Here is a 16,756-nt window from a genome sequence, read left to right as displayed (position 1 = left end):
ATACGAAACTAACCGCCTGCCACTGCTTGAGTTTTGCGTATTTTTCCTTTTTCTCAAAGTCAGGAAAGGTACAAAAAAAAAACATGGCGTCACGTTTTGGTAACCTCGTCCGTCGGGGCTTCGCTTCCCACGGACCTTCTGCAAGCGCCGGTGATCATGGAGGTATAATATTTGCAGAAAATCACCCCCAAACCCTTTTTCTTTGCATCTAGTTAATTTTTATTCATCAGATTGAAAATTATATCAAGAAATTGTCAAAATTTATTCTTGTGTGTTATTGATTTTCTTGTATTTTTTCAACCATTATTGAAAATTTGTATATCATCAATTTTTATTAATTATAACCCGCAGAAAAAAATGTGTTTAATTTTGGATGAATTCTATTTTATGTACAATAAGTTATAAATCTTTTGACATTGGCGTATATTGTTCGTTTTTAAACTTGACCATGAGGACATTAATTTTGACCTTGGAGTTTTAAACTTGATCTTTGCAAATAACCTCATGTGTTTCAAATTTAATTTAAAAAAACAAACTATTAATATATTATTAAATATTTGAATCAATATATTGTATTATAAACTATTTTAATTTCTGTTTATATAATTTATTCTAACTTTATGGTTCGTTTTTTTTTTTTTTTTTTTTTTTTTTTTTTTTTTTTTTTTTTAAAGTGTTCATTTGGTTAAATCAACATTTTAAATATTTAAGCTATATTTTATTGAGAGACGAATCTATTTTAAAACGCATATATATATATATATATATATATATATATATACATACACCTGTGTGCTTCTGCAATTTACGAACCGTGCTGAAATAGTAACGTTATTTAGAAACCCACTCTTAACATAGGGGGAAGGAGCCTTGTTGACTATTCTGTACTTTCACCTAACAATTTAATAAGCAAAAGGTAACGTAAAAAATCGAATTTAACTTGAAAATACTATATAAAAAAAAAAATCGCACCGGACGCACCGCACACCGCGCCTGTAAACTACAGAAGCAGTAAGCACCTGTGGGTGTATAAGATTAGTAGAAGAGTGCTATTAGTATTAAAAAAAAAATAATAGTGCAATATTTGTTTATGTGCTTCTGAAGATCGATACCATTGGTTCCAAAGGTGACTCTCTCTAAAGGAGACCAATTATAACCCCCCCCCCTTTTTGTTTGGATTTGAAACCGACGGTACTGATATTCTAATCTTCTATAATACAAACTAATATAAGTATTTAGTAGAAGAGTGTGCAGAGTGCTCAATTAGTATTTAAAAAAAAAAAATAGTGCAATATTTGTTTATTTATGTGCTTCTGAAGATCGATACCATTGGTTCCAAAGGTGACTCTCTAAAGGAGACCAATTATAACCCCCCCCTCTTTTGTTTGGATTTGAAACCGACGGTACTGATGTTCTAATCTTCTATAATACAAACTAATATAAACATTTATTGTATCATATTAAATTTATTTATACAAACATTGATGGCTACATATGTGCATACATGTTTCTGTAATCACCCGTTTTAGGGTGACTGTCTTCAGGCCAAGAATTTCCCTCGAAATTATATTAGTTATATATATATATATATATATAAACTATCTTTATTACATAAATAGCTCTTTTCATTGTTGAGCACGATTGCATTAACACAGTAAAGAGTCCCCAGATTTACCTGTGGCTACAAAGCTCACCTATATATAATCATCATTATCATACCTGTGGATACAAAGCTCAACTATATATAATCATTATCATCTGTGTAACGTTAGTTTTTTGATGCTATCAGATCAGGCTGTTTGAAGATATTGGCTTCCTAAGATGAAATATGCACCTAACACTGATGCTTTTTGGTTTTGTACTTCTGCAAAACCAACAATCCACTTTTTCCCCTTTTTCTTTCTATTCCCCCCCCCCTCATCCTGACTGGTTTCCTAACGTGTACCAAACATTAATACTGTAACCCTTTCCCCTCTCCCATTGCAAAACTCATTCATGTTCTGCAAGGCAGGGAACAAAAACGATAAAATCCACTATAAAACAACCAAACCAAACACTACAAACTAACGATTCAAGATACAAAAAGCTTGAAAAATAAAAACCTACAAAATAACTGGGTTTGTTTTACTGTACACATAGATTCAAAAAATTTGTCAAAAAAACAAATATATAACAAATAAATGTTATCAAAGGCAAGGTGAGTTACTTTTCTACCTAACTGGATAAGTTTTAGTGTGTTTTTTTTGTTTTTTTTTTAATGTAAGATGTTTATTCGGTTCGAAAGACTAGTCAAGTTGGAGGCTGCTGTCAAACAAGAAAAGATGGGCACAATGTTTTTGAAGACTTGATAATCACTTAAAAATAAGAAATAAAGCATAATGGTGGTAGAAATGCACCCAATAAATGTCACTGTAACATTTGAAAAAAATGGAAAGAAACTGCCATATGTGTATAGAAGTATCAGGATATTTCTAAACAGCTTCGTGTAGGTAAAAAAAAAAAACAATATTCAAGTTTGAGATCAAAACGAAAACCTAAAGATGGTGAGTCAAATAGGATAACCATTCAGCCAGTGTGACATGATCTTTAAAGAGTGTTTTCAAATCTACTTATTCTTAACATAATGTGAACGGTTCATGCATGCGCAGTCATGAAACAGTTTACAAACAGATAAGAATCTGACGACCCCCATGTACCAATTTTTCAATTTTCACCCCGTAGCATCCCTTCTTTCCATATGAAAACTGATTTAAAAGTTTTCCACATGTCTGAATACCCTATATACCAAATTTCAAGTCTGTATATCAAAAATTCGTTGAGTACATAGGTTGAGAAGTGTCTTCACACATACACATGCGCATTCTCACTTTTATAGATATATAGATTAGAAGAATACCACCTCAGGTAAAATTAATTCCCAAATTAAAAAAAGTTTTACACCACTTTAAAGTCCCGTTACAAGGATGAAAATTCATGTTTAGTGATTCTAAACCTCATGTCTAGAATCCTCATTCCAATTTTGATCACAATCCGTTAGTTGATTTCGATTCTAGAAAATATCTAAAATTTAATGCATAAGGATTCTCGACAAAAATGTTTCGGTAATTAGGTAAAATCAAACCCGAAGCCCTGAGGCGAAGTTGGAAAATAAAATGTGAAAAAAACATGATGCATTAACCGAATGAATTACTGAAAGAAGTTTGAATTTATTAATTAAAAAGAGAATTGACAGGTGCTCGCACTAAATGACGTCAAGCTGAAGTCGTAGAGTTAACATTTTGAGCAAGCGTTACGACAACGTAAGCAATAGCTATTCAGCAGTTAACATTTTCTGCGGGACAGTTTTTAATGAGGTCAATAACTTGGTTTGTTTGTTTTTACCCAACTTTGGGAAAACTAGCTCCCCGTTTATTAGGGGAGTGTCCAGACGAAAGCAATTGTTTGATATGACGCTAAAAAAGCCGACATTAACCAAACGTTTACATCGTTTTCCCGAGACCACCGGGAAGTACCGATTTGAATCTAGTTTCGCTTTTTTTATACTGAAAAGCGAAAGATACACGCGACGATCTAAAATTCTGGAAAAAATAGCTATGAAAGTCGGGCAAATTAAATACCCTCATTCATAACTCTTAGATATTATCATTTAGACAGCATATAAAAAGAAGGAATGAGCTGACCGAAAAGTCCAGCGAAAAAAGACTTTTACAGACATACAAAAAAAGCAAACATACATACACACATTTTCGCTTTTATTTATATATATATATATATATATATATATACAGTGATGATCATATTTATTGGCACGGTAAAATAAAAGTTAAATTTTGTCTAATAAATTCTAAAAAAGGGATTAAATTAAAGAAAATAACAAAGTATATTATGTATTTTTAACTGGCCTTTCCGATGCAGCAATCGGATTTTAGAAAAAATAAATAACAAAGGAACAACAAACATAATTGCAAAAAACCCTTGTTCAAAATTATTGGCACGGCTTTGTTTTTCTTTTAGTATCAGTATAATATCAATCAATTTCCGGTTTACGTGCTTTCTGAACTTTTTTATAGCCATATTATGCTTGTTTAACGCTAATTCAGTGAATAATTTTTTTCAGATAATTTTTAGATAGCGATTTATTTAAACTATTATAAGTGACTAAATTATAATTTTCAATCGCCATGGTTAAAACTAAGGAACACAGCGAAGACGTCAGGAAGCTTGTTGTAGCATGCCATACCAATGGGGAGGGCTATGATAAGATTTCAAAGAAGCTAAACCTTCCCAAATCCACTGTTAGAGCCATAATAAACAAGTTCAAATCGCAAGGCCACGTTATGAGTTTAGAGGGTAGAGGGAGAAAAAGGATTCTTTCCCCAAGAGATGAACGGAAAATTGTTCGACAAGTAAAACAAAACCCAAGGATCTCTGTTGGGGAGATTGTTGATGAACAGAGCACCTCTGGAGTGAATGTATCTCGACATACAGTTGGTAGAGTTTTGAAGAGAGCTGGTTTAAAAGCATGTCGTCCGAGAAAGACTCCCTTATTGAAGCCTATGCACCTGAAAGCAAGGCTAGCCTTTGCAAAACGTCATATTGATAAAGATGTTGCATTCTGGAAACGTGTTCTATGGACTGACGAAACGAAAATAGTTATTTGGCCATAATAAAGTGTCTTATATTTACAGAAAATCTGGCGAAGCTTTCCTGCCTAAGAACACCATACCCACAGTGAAGCACGGTGGAGGCAGTTTGATGTTTTGGGGATCCTTTGCTGCCTCTGGACCAGGGCGACTTGTTAAGGTCACAGGTAGCATAAAAAAGGAAGATTATGTTAAAATATTGGATGAAAACCTGAAAGACTCTGCTAAAGAGCTCTCACTTGGTCGTCGTTGGTGGTTCACGCAAGATAATGACCCAAAGCATTCGGCTAAACTGACTAAGAAATGGCTTGAGGACAATCATATTAATGTTTTGGAGTGGCCATCACAAAGCCCAGACCTTAATCCAATTGAAAATTTATGGAGAACATTAAAATTGAGGGTAATGCAAAGGAAGCCTAAGAATCTTATTCAATTGGAGGATTATTGTAAGGAAGAGTGGGCTAAAATTACTACTGAAGAGTGCAACAACTTGGTTGTAAACTATGAAAAGCGACTGAGGAAGGTAATCAAGGCCAAAGGCTATACAATTGATTATTAAATAAATCGTGCCAATAATTTTGAACAAGGGTTTTTTGCAATTATGTTTGTTGTTCCTTTGTTATTTATTTTTTCTAAAATCCGATTGCTGCATCGGAAAGGCCAGTTAAAAATACATAATATACTTTGTTATTTTCTTTAATTTAATCCCTTTTTTAGAATTTATTAGACAAAATTTAACTTTTATTTTACCGTGCCAATAAATATGATCATCACTGTATATATATAGATGATGAAAATTATGGAAATAATGTTCCGACATGATAGAGAGATGCAAAAAGAACAAACCAAATTATATGTTCATCAACGTTTTTTCTCTATTGTAAGACTTCTTCAGGATGATTAATTCGAAGAAGATAAAATACTAGTAATGTTGCTTATCTTTATGATTTAACGAGAACTCGTCTGTCAGCACGATTATGCAACATGCATGGCATAATATAGGCAACACTTTTCATTTGAAAAAGTAAATATTTCAGATTTGCTTTAAGTTTGTTACCATCATTGGACGCTAATTAAGCAAGATTCCCTGAATTATAATTGACTCTCAAGAACCCTTAAGCCTTAAATTTCAGACATTTTCTACAATCCAAAGTATGTAATGAATTGTGATAAAAAAAAAATTGTAATAAGTATTCTAAACTTTTTTTTTTTTTTTTACCCCAAGCAAGGCATTGCCACTTTGATGTAGGGGGCTACTATCAGGGACATAAGCATCAGGAGTACTATGTAGGGAGTTGGGTAGCAAGATGTTGGTTCACGTTACACTTGAACTTCTGCATGTCAGTACAGTTGGGGAAGCAGGGACCCAGAAGGGAATTCCAAAGTCTAGCAGTTCTGGGGAAGAAACTACTGGAGTAGAAGGCTCTCTTACATCTAGGGATCTCTACTGTGAAGGGGTGGGATTTAGCTGTTTGTCGGGGGTATTTATGTCGAGTGGGTACAAGTGCTTGCAGTTCGTCAGAGCATTCACCGTTAAAGTACCTGTAGAACAAGCAGAGGGATGCAACATTTCATCGATGGGACAGAGGCTGAAGCTTAGATGACAGTTCAGGACCTATCAGATTGGCGACTCTCTTTTGAATCTTGTCTAGGAGCGAGAGACTAGTGGCAGATGCACCAGCCCAAATATGACAACAATACTCCATACATGGGCGAATGGTGGCCTTATAGAGGTACAGGATACTTTCAGGTGTTAATATCTTTCTAGCACGGTAAAGAGAACCTACCTTCTTCGCAGCGGTCCTGGAAATACTCTCAATGTAAATGTTCCAACTTATATTTCCTGTGAACGTTAGGCCGAGGAGTTTAAAAGATGTACTTTCAGATAAAGAGTCATTGGCCATTGCTATTGGTGGTAGAGAAGGTGTCTTGTAATTATTGAAGGAAATAAGTCACATTCAATGCTGCCAAGACTAAACTTATCATTTAATCTTTCATGATGATGATGATTGCATTAAAAAAAAATCTTTCATGCACACATACATATATATATATATATATATTCACACATACACACACATATATATATATTATAGTCATCCACATACAGTACTGTTTCGCTGTTTCACAGCTCATTAGTGCGGCTAGACAGGCAACTACCTCAAGCCAGGATTGAAATCCGACCGCTTGTACGACAGTAAAGGAGGCTCCTAATCACTACACTATTGGTGGCTGCTGCTCGAGTCGTGAGTTTAACAATGTTTTGACATCGTCCAAAATACCTCTGCTCAATTTGTTTACGACAAAGAGCGTCGCTTATATGCTAATGGTAATTCGTGTATCACTTCTCAATATGCTCAACTCAAGATGAGGAGCATTATAGTCATCCACATACAGTACTGTTTCGCTGTAGCACAACTCATCAGTGCAACTAGACAGGCAACTACCTCAAGCCAGTATTGAAACCTGACTGCCTGTACGACAGTCAAGGCTACTTCACTTGCCACTGGTATTTAATAGTATATATATATATATATATATATATATATATATATATATATATATATATATATTTTTTTTTTTTTTTATGGCAAGTGCTCGTCTGAACTCCAATCTCTGGTCCCCCCCTTGCCAAACTTTTACAAAAAACATCCGTCTTGTTGAAACCACTATCAATAATTTCTCTTATTCTTTATCTGTGCCTAAAACTAAACATAGATTCCATGAACAAAGCTTCTTTCTTAGAACTGCATGCCTGTAGAACTCTGTTCCTTTTGCCTGCTTTCCAGCTGACTATGATATGGTTGTCTTCAAGTCTAATGTAAACAAGTTCTTGATGAGACGCCCCTTAAGTAATCCAATTTACCAAATTTCCACTCCTAATGATTACTACGATATTGTCCCATTGATTACTGTACACTTATCAACCCTTATTTGGTCTTTAACTGGTAAAAATAGCTGCTAAGAGATAAAAATTGAAAGACTGGAACTAGCAATACCACACCATGTTTTTCTTTACATTGAATAAATTCAAATCAAGCATTATTGAAAGGAGCATAAAAAACAGAGAAATAATATTTTTAGTTTTTTTTTTTTTTTTTTTTTAATCGGTCCATTAGAACTGAAGTTATGACCATTCAAAGTATCAAAAAATGAAGTCAATTCTATTTCAATGCATATGAGCTTGTGACTGAAAATGGTAAGAAATTTGCACAATGTACAGACTAACCCATCTTTAAAAAACCTGTATCTTCAGATCTTTTTAAGGTATTATACGATGAAATTTTGAACGTAGAAGGTTCAGTTGGCTGTGTTTAGCATATTCCAGCTTCATTTTAACAGCTTTAAGTAGAAACCTCATAAAAATAGCTAAGAAAAATAAGGCTTTATCATCATAGGAAGTATTATTCTGATGGACATTATCATTTGTCATTATAACATCATGAAAAATCCAAGATGGCGACCAAGAAATCCAAAATGGTCACCACAACACGATACAAAGAAATTATTATGGCATGCAGCATATCAAATGAAAAGAAATTTTGTGCAGATTACAATTATAATGTATTCAAGTACATTAAACTAATTAGTATAATTAGATTTCATTTTAACGGCTTTAAGTTGCTGTGACAATTATCGGGTGGGTTTCTACAGCTATTTTTTTATAATGTTTTCTTTTTAAGTCATTGTCAAGACTTCAAATATTTCAAGAGACGCGGCAGCCACTTTCTCTTGTTCTCCTCTAACGCTCGACACAACTTGTTTTTCGAACAGAATGAACATTTACAACACCAAATATTTATTGAGCTAGATAGAAGAGTAACTTATCTTGCATTTGATCACATTTGTTTTTAACTACTTTTTCATACCTCTGTTGATTGTAAAACGAACCCAATAAATGTTATCATAGGCAAGATAAGTTATTCTCTTACTTAACTGGATAAGTGGTTTGTGTGTTTTAACTCATTTTAAAGCGGTTTTTTACTTCAATAAATCAAGTGGTGTCGAGTGAAGCTGTTTGAATTAAAATTTAACAAAAAACAAAGTTACTGCGCTATTTTTGTGATACTATTTTCAAGTTAAAATTTCAAGTTTTACAATATCCTTTTTTTATTAAATTGTTAGGTGAAATTACAGAATAGTTACAAAATACCCTCCCCTCCCCATGTTAAGAACAGGTTTCTAAATAATAACATTGGTACAATATAATTTTTTTATTACATTGTTAAAAGGTGAAAGTACAGAATAGTTACAAAACACATTATCCCCATGCTAAGAATGGGTTTCTTAAAGTATTTCAGAAGTTTGGAAATCAACCAATTTTAATTAAATTTTCAGTATTTATTAACAGTGACAATATAACATAGATAGGCATACTATCTTGTTTAAACATTTTTTCATTTATTTTTTATGCAAATAAACTTTCTATTCAATTTTTTTGTTTGAATTGAGTATTTTTTTGAAAAAAGTTTTTTCCGGCGCTAAAATAAAACATTACCAAAAATATATATATTTTTTTTTAAATTATTATTGCATTTTCCCGCCAAACAAGGCAGTGCCATGTTGGTGTAGGACGCTACTATCTGGGACATAATTTAAAGAAATACTATGCAGGGAGTTGAGCAGCAAGATGTCTGTTTACATTACACTTGAACTTCTGCATGTCAGTACAGTCGGGGAAGCAGGAACCCGAATAGGAGTTCCAAAATCTAACAGTCCTAGGGAAGAAACTATTAGAGTAGAAGCCTTTCTGGCGTCTGGGGATTTCTACTGTGTAGGGGTGGGATTTTGCTGTTTGTCGGGGGGGTGTAGATTATGGGGGTACAGGGGCTTGTAGTTTTTTGGAGCGTCTAAGAACTTTTTACACACACATCGATAGAAATGATAGCAAGCGCCGATATTTGATCGTTTTTGAGTGTCGTTTGTCATGAACGACATGCGATGCCGTCATATAAATAAGTGGCTTACAGCAATGAGTTATACATTTTTTAGTTTCATAATTCTACTTCAGTAGTTTCTTCCCCAGAAAGGCTAGACTTTGGAATTCCCTTCCGGGTCCCTGCTTCCCCGACTGCACTGACATGCAGAAGTTCAAGTGCAACGTGAACCTACATCTTGCTGCCCAACTTTCTACACAGTAGGTCCTGGATATAACCTTAAACTATATCCAGTGGTGAGGCCCCAGCTTGTGGGCTTTGAGTAGTGGGGAGCCACCCTTTAATTACCATTGCTCCCAGGTCCACTCTGACCCGGAGTGGTAGTACCTGTTAGGGTCCCAACTATGGGTTAAATAGAAACCGACGTGAAAACAACAAATATATTCTATTAAAAAAATTTTTCTTCAAAATCTTTGGATTCAGCATTAAATAACCCGAAAAGGGTTGATATGCCGTAAAACAACCAACCAATCCTACACAGTACCCCTGATGCTTATGTCCCCGATAGTAGCTCCCTACAACAAAGTGGCAATGTGCCTTGTTTGGGGTGAAAAAATGTAATAAATTACTAAAAACTTATGTTTTCTAAATATATATATATATATCTATATATATAAAAGGCAAAAATCGGTGTGTATGTATGTATGTATGTATGTTTGTTTGTAACGCTAAAACTTTTGAAAGACGGAACCAAACTTGACAAATTTGGTATCATATCAAAGCCCCATCACCCGGATGACAAATATCGAAATTTCACATCAAACGGACCACTAGAAGTTGGTCAACTGATCAGTTATCTTCGAGGGGGCCCCCCAAAAAACCTGTCATTATCTATTTGTTTGTAACGCTAAAACTTGAGATGAAAGATTCCTCTCCCCTAAGAATAAAACATATGTTCAATATCTGCTTTTGTTTTTTCATTGTTTATACGGTCCCGAGCAACGCCGGGTAGCCCTGCTAGTATATATATAAAAGCGAAAGTGTGTGTGTGTGTTTGTATGTCTTGCAAAAACTTTCGACAGAGGCCATGGATTTTTGCCAGATCGGTATCATTTTCAAGCTCGACGCTTCCGATGACAAATATCGAAAAATTGGCCCAAATCATTCATTCCTTCACCCTCAACCAGACTCTTTTCTACAAGGGGGAAAAAAAATCGTTCCTTCATGACAAGATGCGTCAACATGCGCAAAAGACGTACCTTGAATTCATTTAAATATTATAAAAACCAACTTACATTCGCCCACGCGTCGATAGCACAATGGATAAAGTGACAGCTTCGTTATCTTAACTCGGATTCAACCTGCAATCTTATCAGATTTTTTTTTTTTCGCTTTTCGTTGTTTTTTTTGGGGGGGGGGTCCGATTTTTTTTTTTTTTTTTTTTTTTTTTTTTTTTTTTTTTAGAAGTTTAAATAGGGTTATTACTTCACTTATTCTTTAACCCCCCCCCCTACACACACACCCGGGCAACGCCGAGTACCCCTGCTAGTCTAATATATAAAAGGCAAAATGTGTGTTTGTATGTCTCACAAAAACTTTCGACACACGTGACATATCCTCACAAGAGTGGTATCGTTTCCAAAGTTCAATCCTTCGGACGACAAATATTGAAAAATTAGCCAAAAACATTCATTCCTTTATTCTGAACTGGCCAGTTTTGTATACAAGGAAGGGTCACTTTTTTCGCTGACATTTTAGCAAGTCCTCGTCACCATTGGATTGACTACGCTTAATTTCAATGCTCTTGACATTCGGTTGTGCGATGGGGACGTCGGCTAAGACGTTATGTTTTTTTTTTTTTCCTCCTTACAGGTTCAAGCCTGCCTGCCTCCTACTACTTTTTTTTTTTTTTTTTTTTTTTTTTAAACACCTCTCTTCATCCTAACTGCCTAGTGGTGTTTTGATTTCCCACCCCTCTCCCCCACTACTACCACTTTGTTTATTCCCCCCCCCCTCCTTCATTCGGCGTTTTTACTACACCACTTACATACGTCTGGGCAACGCTGGGTACCCCCCGCTAATCTATAATGTAGAAAACAAAATGTGTGTGTGTTTGTATGTCTGCCAAAAACTTCAGACACGTCGGAATGTGACAAAACTGGTATCGTTTTGAAGCTCAATCTTTCGGACGACAAATATCAAAAAATTGGCCAAAAACATTAATTCCTTCATCCTCAACTGGCCAGTTTTCTACAAGGAGGGGTCGCTTTTTCTGCCAACATTTTTGCAAGTCATCGTTTCCTTTTGAGTGACTAGCCTTAATTTCAGTGTTCGCGACTTCCTGTTTTGCAACGTGGACGCAACGGCAACGTTACGTTTTTCGGGGGGGGGGGTTCCTCCTTTGCATTACGGGTTCGAGCCTGCCTGTCGACTATCTTATTTTTATTTTTTTTTTTTTTTAACACCTCTCTCCCTGCCTACTTTTGTTTTGATTTCCCCCCCTCCCCCGCTACTACCACTTTTTTCTGCCCTTGTGGGGAGGCAAATAAATAGGCACTACATATTAAGAGATTTTAAAAAAATCAGAATCAATGATTGTATCGGAATTAGGAAAAATATTAAAATCATTCCATCACTAGTAAAGTAAACATCTGACAAACCGCCCCCGTAAGTAAGACACTCTATCAAAACCCCCAATACTAATGATTACTACAATACTATCTCACTGATTACTGTACACGTAATAACCCTTATCCCTGAGTGGCCTTTGGGCCTTGATAAGTTGTGACCCCCATGTAAAAAATAAAAAAATACATTTTGAATTTTTTTTCTTTTCTAGAGGGTGTCAAATTGTGGAAGAAACTTTCGTTCTTTTTGGCTTTGCCCGGCGTTGCTCTTTGTTGGGTAAATGCTTATGTTTTTGGAGAGCACGAACATGAGAGGCCAGAGTTCAAGCCCTATGCACATCTGTATATCCGAAATAAGGTAGGTTTGCTTCTACATTTTTGAAACCCCAAAAACCAATCAAATTTGAACGAGTTACAACAATTCAAACAGTGTACACATCTTTTTTAGACACCGTTTGGATTTTTTGGTGCTTGTTTATTGTTCGACTAAAGCGGTAATTTTTTAAAATACGAGGTGCTTTCGTTTTTTATATGGGCACTTTTATTGCTAGTACGCACACAAAACTCTAGTCCTCTTTGAAGTAATCTCCTCCGACTGCAATGCATTTGTTGTACCATTCCAACAACTTCTGGAAGGCTTCATGGAAGTCCTCTTGTGTGAGCGTGTCAATGACCCTCGTCACAGCCTCTTTCCTCTCCTCTAAGTCACAGGGAGCAAGGTCTGGACTATAGAGAGGATGAAGCGCTGTCTTGCTGCCCATCTTGGTCAAATAGTTTGTGACAAGGTTGGAACACCCTTGAGACAAGTTTTGTGCAGATCTTCTACATCTTCAGTTCCTCACGAATAATTGTGTGTACAGTTCCCACACTGACACCAAATTGTTCACTTATTGTCTCTATAGACACACTACGGTCCTTATCCATGAAATTCTTTATTTGGCCAATCAACTCTGGTGTTCTGACTTCTTTACCTCTCGTCATCCCACACATACTCCCTGCCTTCATTGAATCTCTTATGCCACTCAAAAACTGATGCTCTATTCATGCAAGATGGTCCAAAAGCAGTCTGAAGCATTCCATGCGTTTCTGTGGCATTTTTTCCAAGTTTAAAACAAAATTTTATCGCATATCATTCTAAAATCTCCTCACATCCAGATTGCATTTTAGCTGTAACAATCAGGCTTTAGTAGGGTGTATTACAATTCCTGCTGTATCTGCTCATTTGAACCAAAATCATAAAAATTGGTCAATCATCTCATAAGATGTATAGCAATAAGATACTGAATTTTCAAGAGTCTACAACAATTTTAAATGCCTGTACAAAAAAGTCTGGAAACTTATTGAAGGCACCTCACATGTCCTTTTAAGCAAAAACAATATTACTTATATAATTGTGATCTCAATAATAGCAATATATTGTTCAAACACGGTAGTGTTTGAATATATGGTTGAGTGGCAGTTTTAGTCATTTAGAACTGCTTTAAAGCATCACAGTTCACTCATTTTTCGACCAAATTTCAAACAATTATTACAGATTATAGATCACCTTCTCAGCTATATTGTGAAAAAAAAATATAGATCACCTTCTCAGCTATATTGTGAAAAAAAAAAATAGATCACCTTCTCAGCTATATTGTGAAAAAAAAAAATAGATCACCTTCTCAGCTATATTGTGAAAAAAAAAAATAGATCACCTTCTCAGCTATATTGTGAAAATAAATAGATCACCTTCTCAGCTATATTGTGAAAAAAAAAAATAGATCACCTTCTCAGCTATATTGTGAAAAAAAATAGATCACCTTCTCAGCTATATTGTGAAAAAAAATAGATCACCTTCTCAGCTATATTGTGAAAAAAAATAGATCACCTTCTCAGCTATAATTGTGAAAATAAATTTTTAATTTTTGTTCAGTAAAACAAGTTATGATGAATTTACGTAGTGTCAAAATCGTAAAAAAACTTGGGTGAGCAATGTTTTTTATGACTGGTTTCCATAGCAACCATGTCGTTTCAGTGACTACTGTTGCTACCAATTCACTGCTGTCACGAAACGATAAGTAACAAGTGAAACAGAGAGAATGAAAGGGAGATAATTGGGGGGGGGGGATTTTATTGAAGGCAGACAAGTGCCGTACATTATTATTACCTATGTTTATGGGGGCAAGAAAATAAGGCTGAAATTAAACAAAGAACAGGTGAATTTATTGGAAGCCTGGAAAAATCATGGTGAGGTGATCTATTTTTTTTCACAATATAGCTGAGAAGGTGATCTATAATAATTGTTTGAAATTTGGTCGAAAAATGAGTGAACGGTGATGCTTTAAAGCAGTTCTAAATGACTAGAACTGCCACTTAACCATATATTCAAACACGGTAGTGTTTGAATAATATATTGCTATTTTTGAGATGACAATTTATATATGCAATGATGGCATGTGCTTCTTTTTCAACAGAAGAGTAGTGTTGTTCACTGACTGAAAGTGATCGAGAAAAGAAACCAACTGTACGCCCATTCTGATTGAGAGTGGCAGCCAGAGCAATGGCAGAGGCATCAGTTTCTATCTTTGTTTTATTTTACTTCGGTCGAAGTTCTCAGAAATCAAGGGGCCGACAACCAGGGGCTAACACTTGAACTCTATATGAGATACATAAATATTCGAATGTTCCATGAAAATTCTTTATCTCTCAAACACTAAGTTAGTAAAGAAATTGAGAACAATTTTCCTCTCCCCAATTAACCATTTTCATACGTTGTAGTATATATTTAATTTTGGTCTCTTGGTCTTACTGGATTCCAGGACAAGAATTTATCTAGTCTGGTGGAGTATCCAGCTTCGTGCTATTACTTGAGGTAATATCACTTGGAGAAGGTGCACCATTCCTCGTAAAATCTAATGTGGGTTAGCCGTAGTGAGGAGATCTTATTTGAGCAGCGAATACTTTATGATTTTGAATATTTTGTCAGGGTTTACTTCTATGGAAAAAGTATCCTCATGCCAGATTGTTCTGACAAACCCCTGTACAGAGAGACCTTAGACACTCGAGGACAGTGTCTAGTAGGCATTCAAGTTCTCCCGTAAGGGGTATGCTGTGATCGAATATTTATTGGTTTTAAACAACCACTAAAACTAAAATCTAAAGATCAACCCCCCCATCCCCACCCACATGTATGTTTTACTTTTTAGAAAACATATGCTCATTGGTCATGCATTTTTATGGTAATTAGGAAAAAATAGCAACTTTATAGTTTAATATTTAGAGATTTATAAAGAATTGGTGATTGTCTCGGAATCAAGAAAAATATTGGAATTGTCCCATCACTACTTTTAATAAATGTCACTCACTTATGCACTGATAAAGCCATAAAGCAGGGAGGTAAGTCCCCTGAAAACACGTCTGCTCATCTTGCAGACCAAAGCCAAAGAGAAAGACTAACTTATTTGGCATGTCTCATTGAAGACTTTATTGCATCAATTCCTTTGAAAACGTTTGTGTTATTTCTACAAAACTAGTACATCGTTTCACACACTAACTATATATTTTTTTTTTTTCAGCCTTTTCCATGGGGAGATGGCAATCATGGGCTTTTCCACAACAAAGCTGTGAACGCCTTACCTGATGGCTACGAAGAATAGGACTTTCTCTCTTTTTTTTTTTTTTTTTAATTATTTTTTTTTTAATTTCGAGTTGATTCGTCGTTAGTCAGCTCAGGTAATTGCTTTCCTGTTTATATCTTTATTGAAATAAAATTTTAAAAAGTCTAGAAAAAATTTAAAAGGTGTTCATTTTTTTCTTCATAATTTTCTTAATTTTATTTAATCTATTTCATTTCTTGCGTTTTCTTTCATTTTTTTTTTTTATTTTTCTTTGTTTCTCTTATTTTTTCTTTTTCCTTTCATTGTTTTCTTTTGTTTTTTTTTTCTTTTGTTTTTTTTCTTTCGTTTTTTTTTTGTTTTTTTTTCTTTCGTTTTTTTGTTTTTCTTATTTTTTCGTTTTTTCTTTCATTTTCCTTTCTTTCCCTTTCGTTTTTTTTTCGTTTTGTTTTTTTCCTTTGTTTTATCCCTTTCGTTTTTCCATTTTTTTTTTTTTTTCTTTCGAAAATCAGAAGAGAAGTTGCAATTGTGTTTTCTTTTAGTTATGCCATCCCTGAATTTTAACATGCTAAAAGAAATAAACGGTAAGATGGACGACATCTTGAAATTTGGAATATAGACTTTTTGTCGTTTATTTGTAAATTTGTTAAATTGAATTCCATAAATTAAAGGACTGCTATAAATATAAGGTTAAATATAATTGAATAAAAAATATTTTTTCTAATTTATTTTTATTTTTTCAAACAAGTTTAAAGAATGCAATAAATTTTTTTTTGAGGCGTCTGCAAATGTTATGTTTTCAGCAATTAAAGACAGATTTGTCGATCTCAACCGTATGCCGTGGGCTTCTTATCTGCCAGGGATTCCTAAGGAAATAATCTCAGCAAATGTCTCTCTCTTAAAATATTCCTCCAATCTGTGACAGTATGTCCATCCCACATTTTCGTTTTTTTTTTTTTTTTCCAGGTAACCATCCCATTGACCTACAATTCTTTTAGTCTCCATACATTTCCCAA

General features: G+C 34.6%; 1 protein-coding gene across 1 annotated transcript; it reads left to right on the top strand.

Moving 5' to 3' along the window:
• Positions 1-9: 9 nt before the first annotated feature.
• On the top strand, positions 10-15,924 carry LOC145261055 (cytochrome c oxidase subunit 6A2, mitochondrial-like). The gene is made up of 3 exons (XM_080119216.1): positions 10-162; positions 12,360-12,505; positions 15,702-15,924. Exons 1-3 carry the CDS (start codon positions 84-86, stop codon positions 15,780-15,782), a joined length of 306 nt encoding a protein of 101 aa, XP_079975342.1. The 5' UTR covers positions 10-83; the 3' UTR covers positions 15,783-15,924.
• The last annotated feature ends 832 nt before the right edge of the window (positions 15,925-16,756 follow it).

This window comes from Euprymna scolopes, chromosome 37 (genome assembly GCF_053919585.1).
Source record: "Euprymna scolopes isolate OS-2025 chromosome 37, ASM5391958v1, whole genome shotgun sequence".
NCBI classification, from domain to species: domain Eukaryota; kingdom Metazoa; phylum Mollusca; class Cephalopoda; order Sepiida; family Sepiolidae; genus Euprymna; species Euprymna scolopes.
This window is presented reverse-complemented; position numbering and strand designations above follow the sequence as displayed.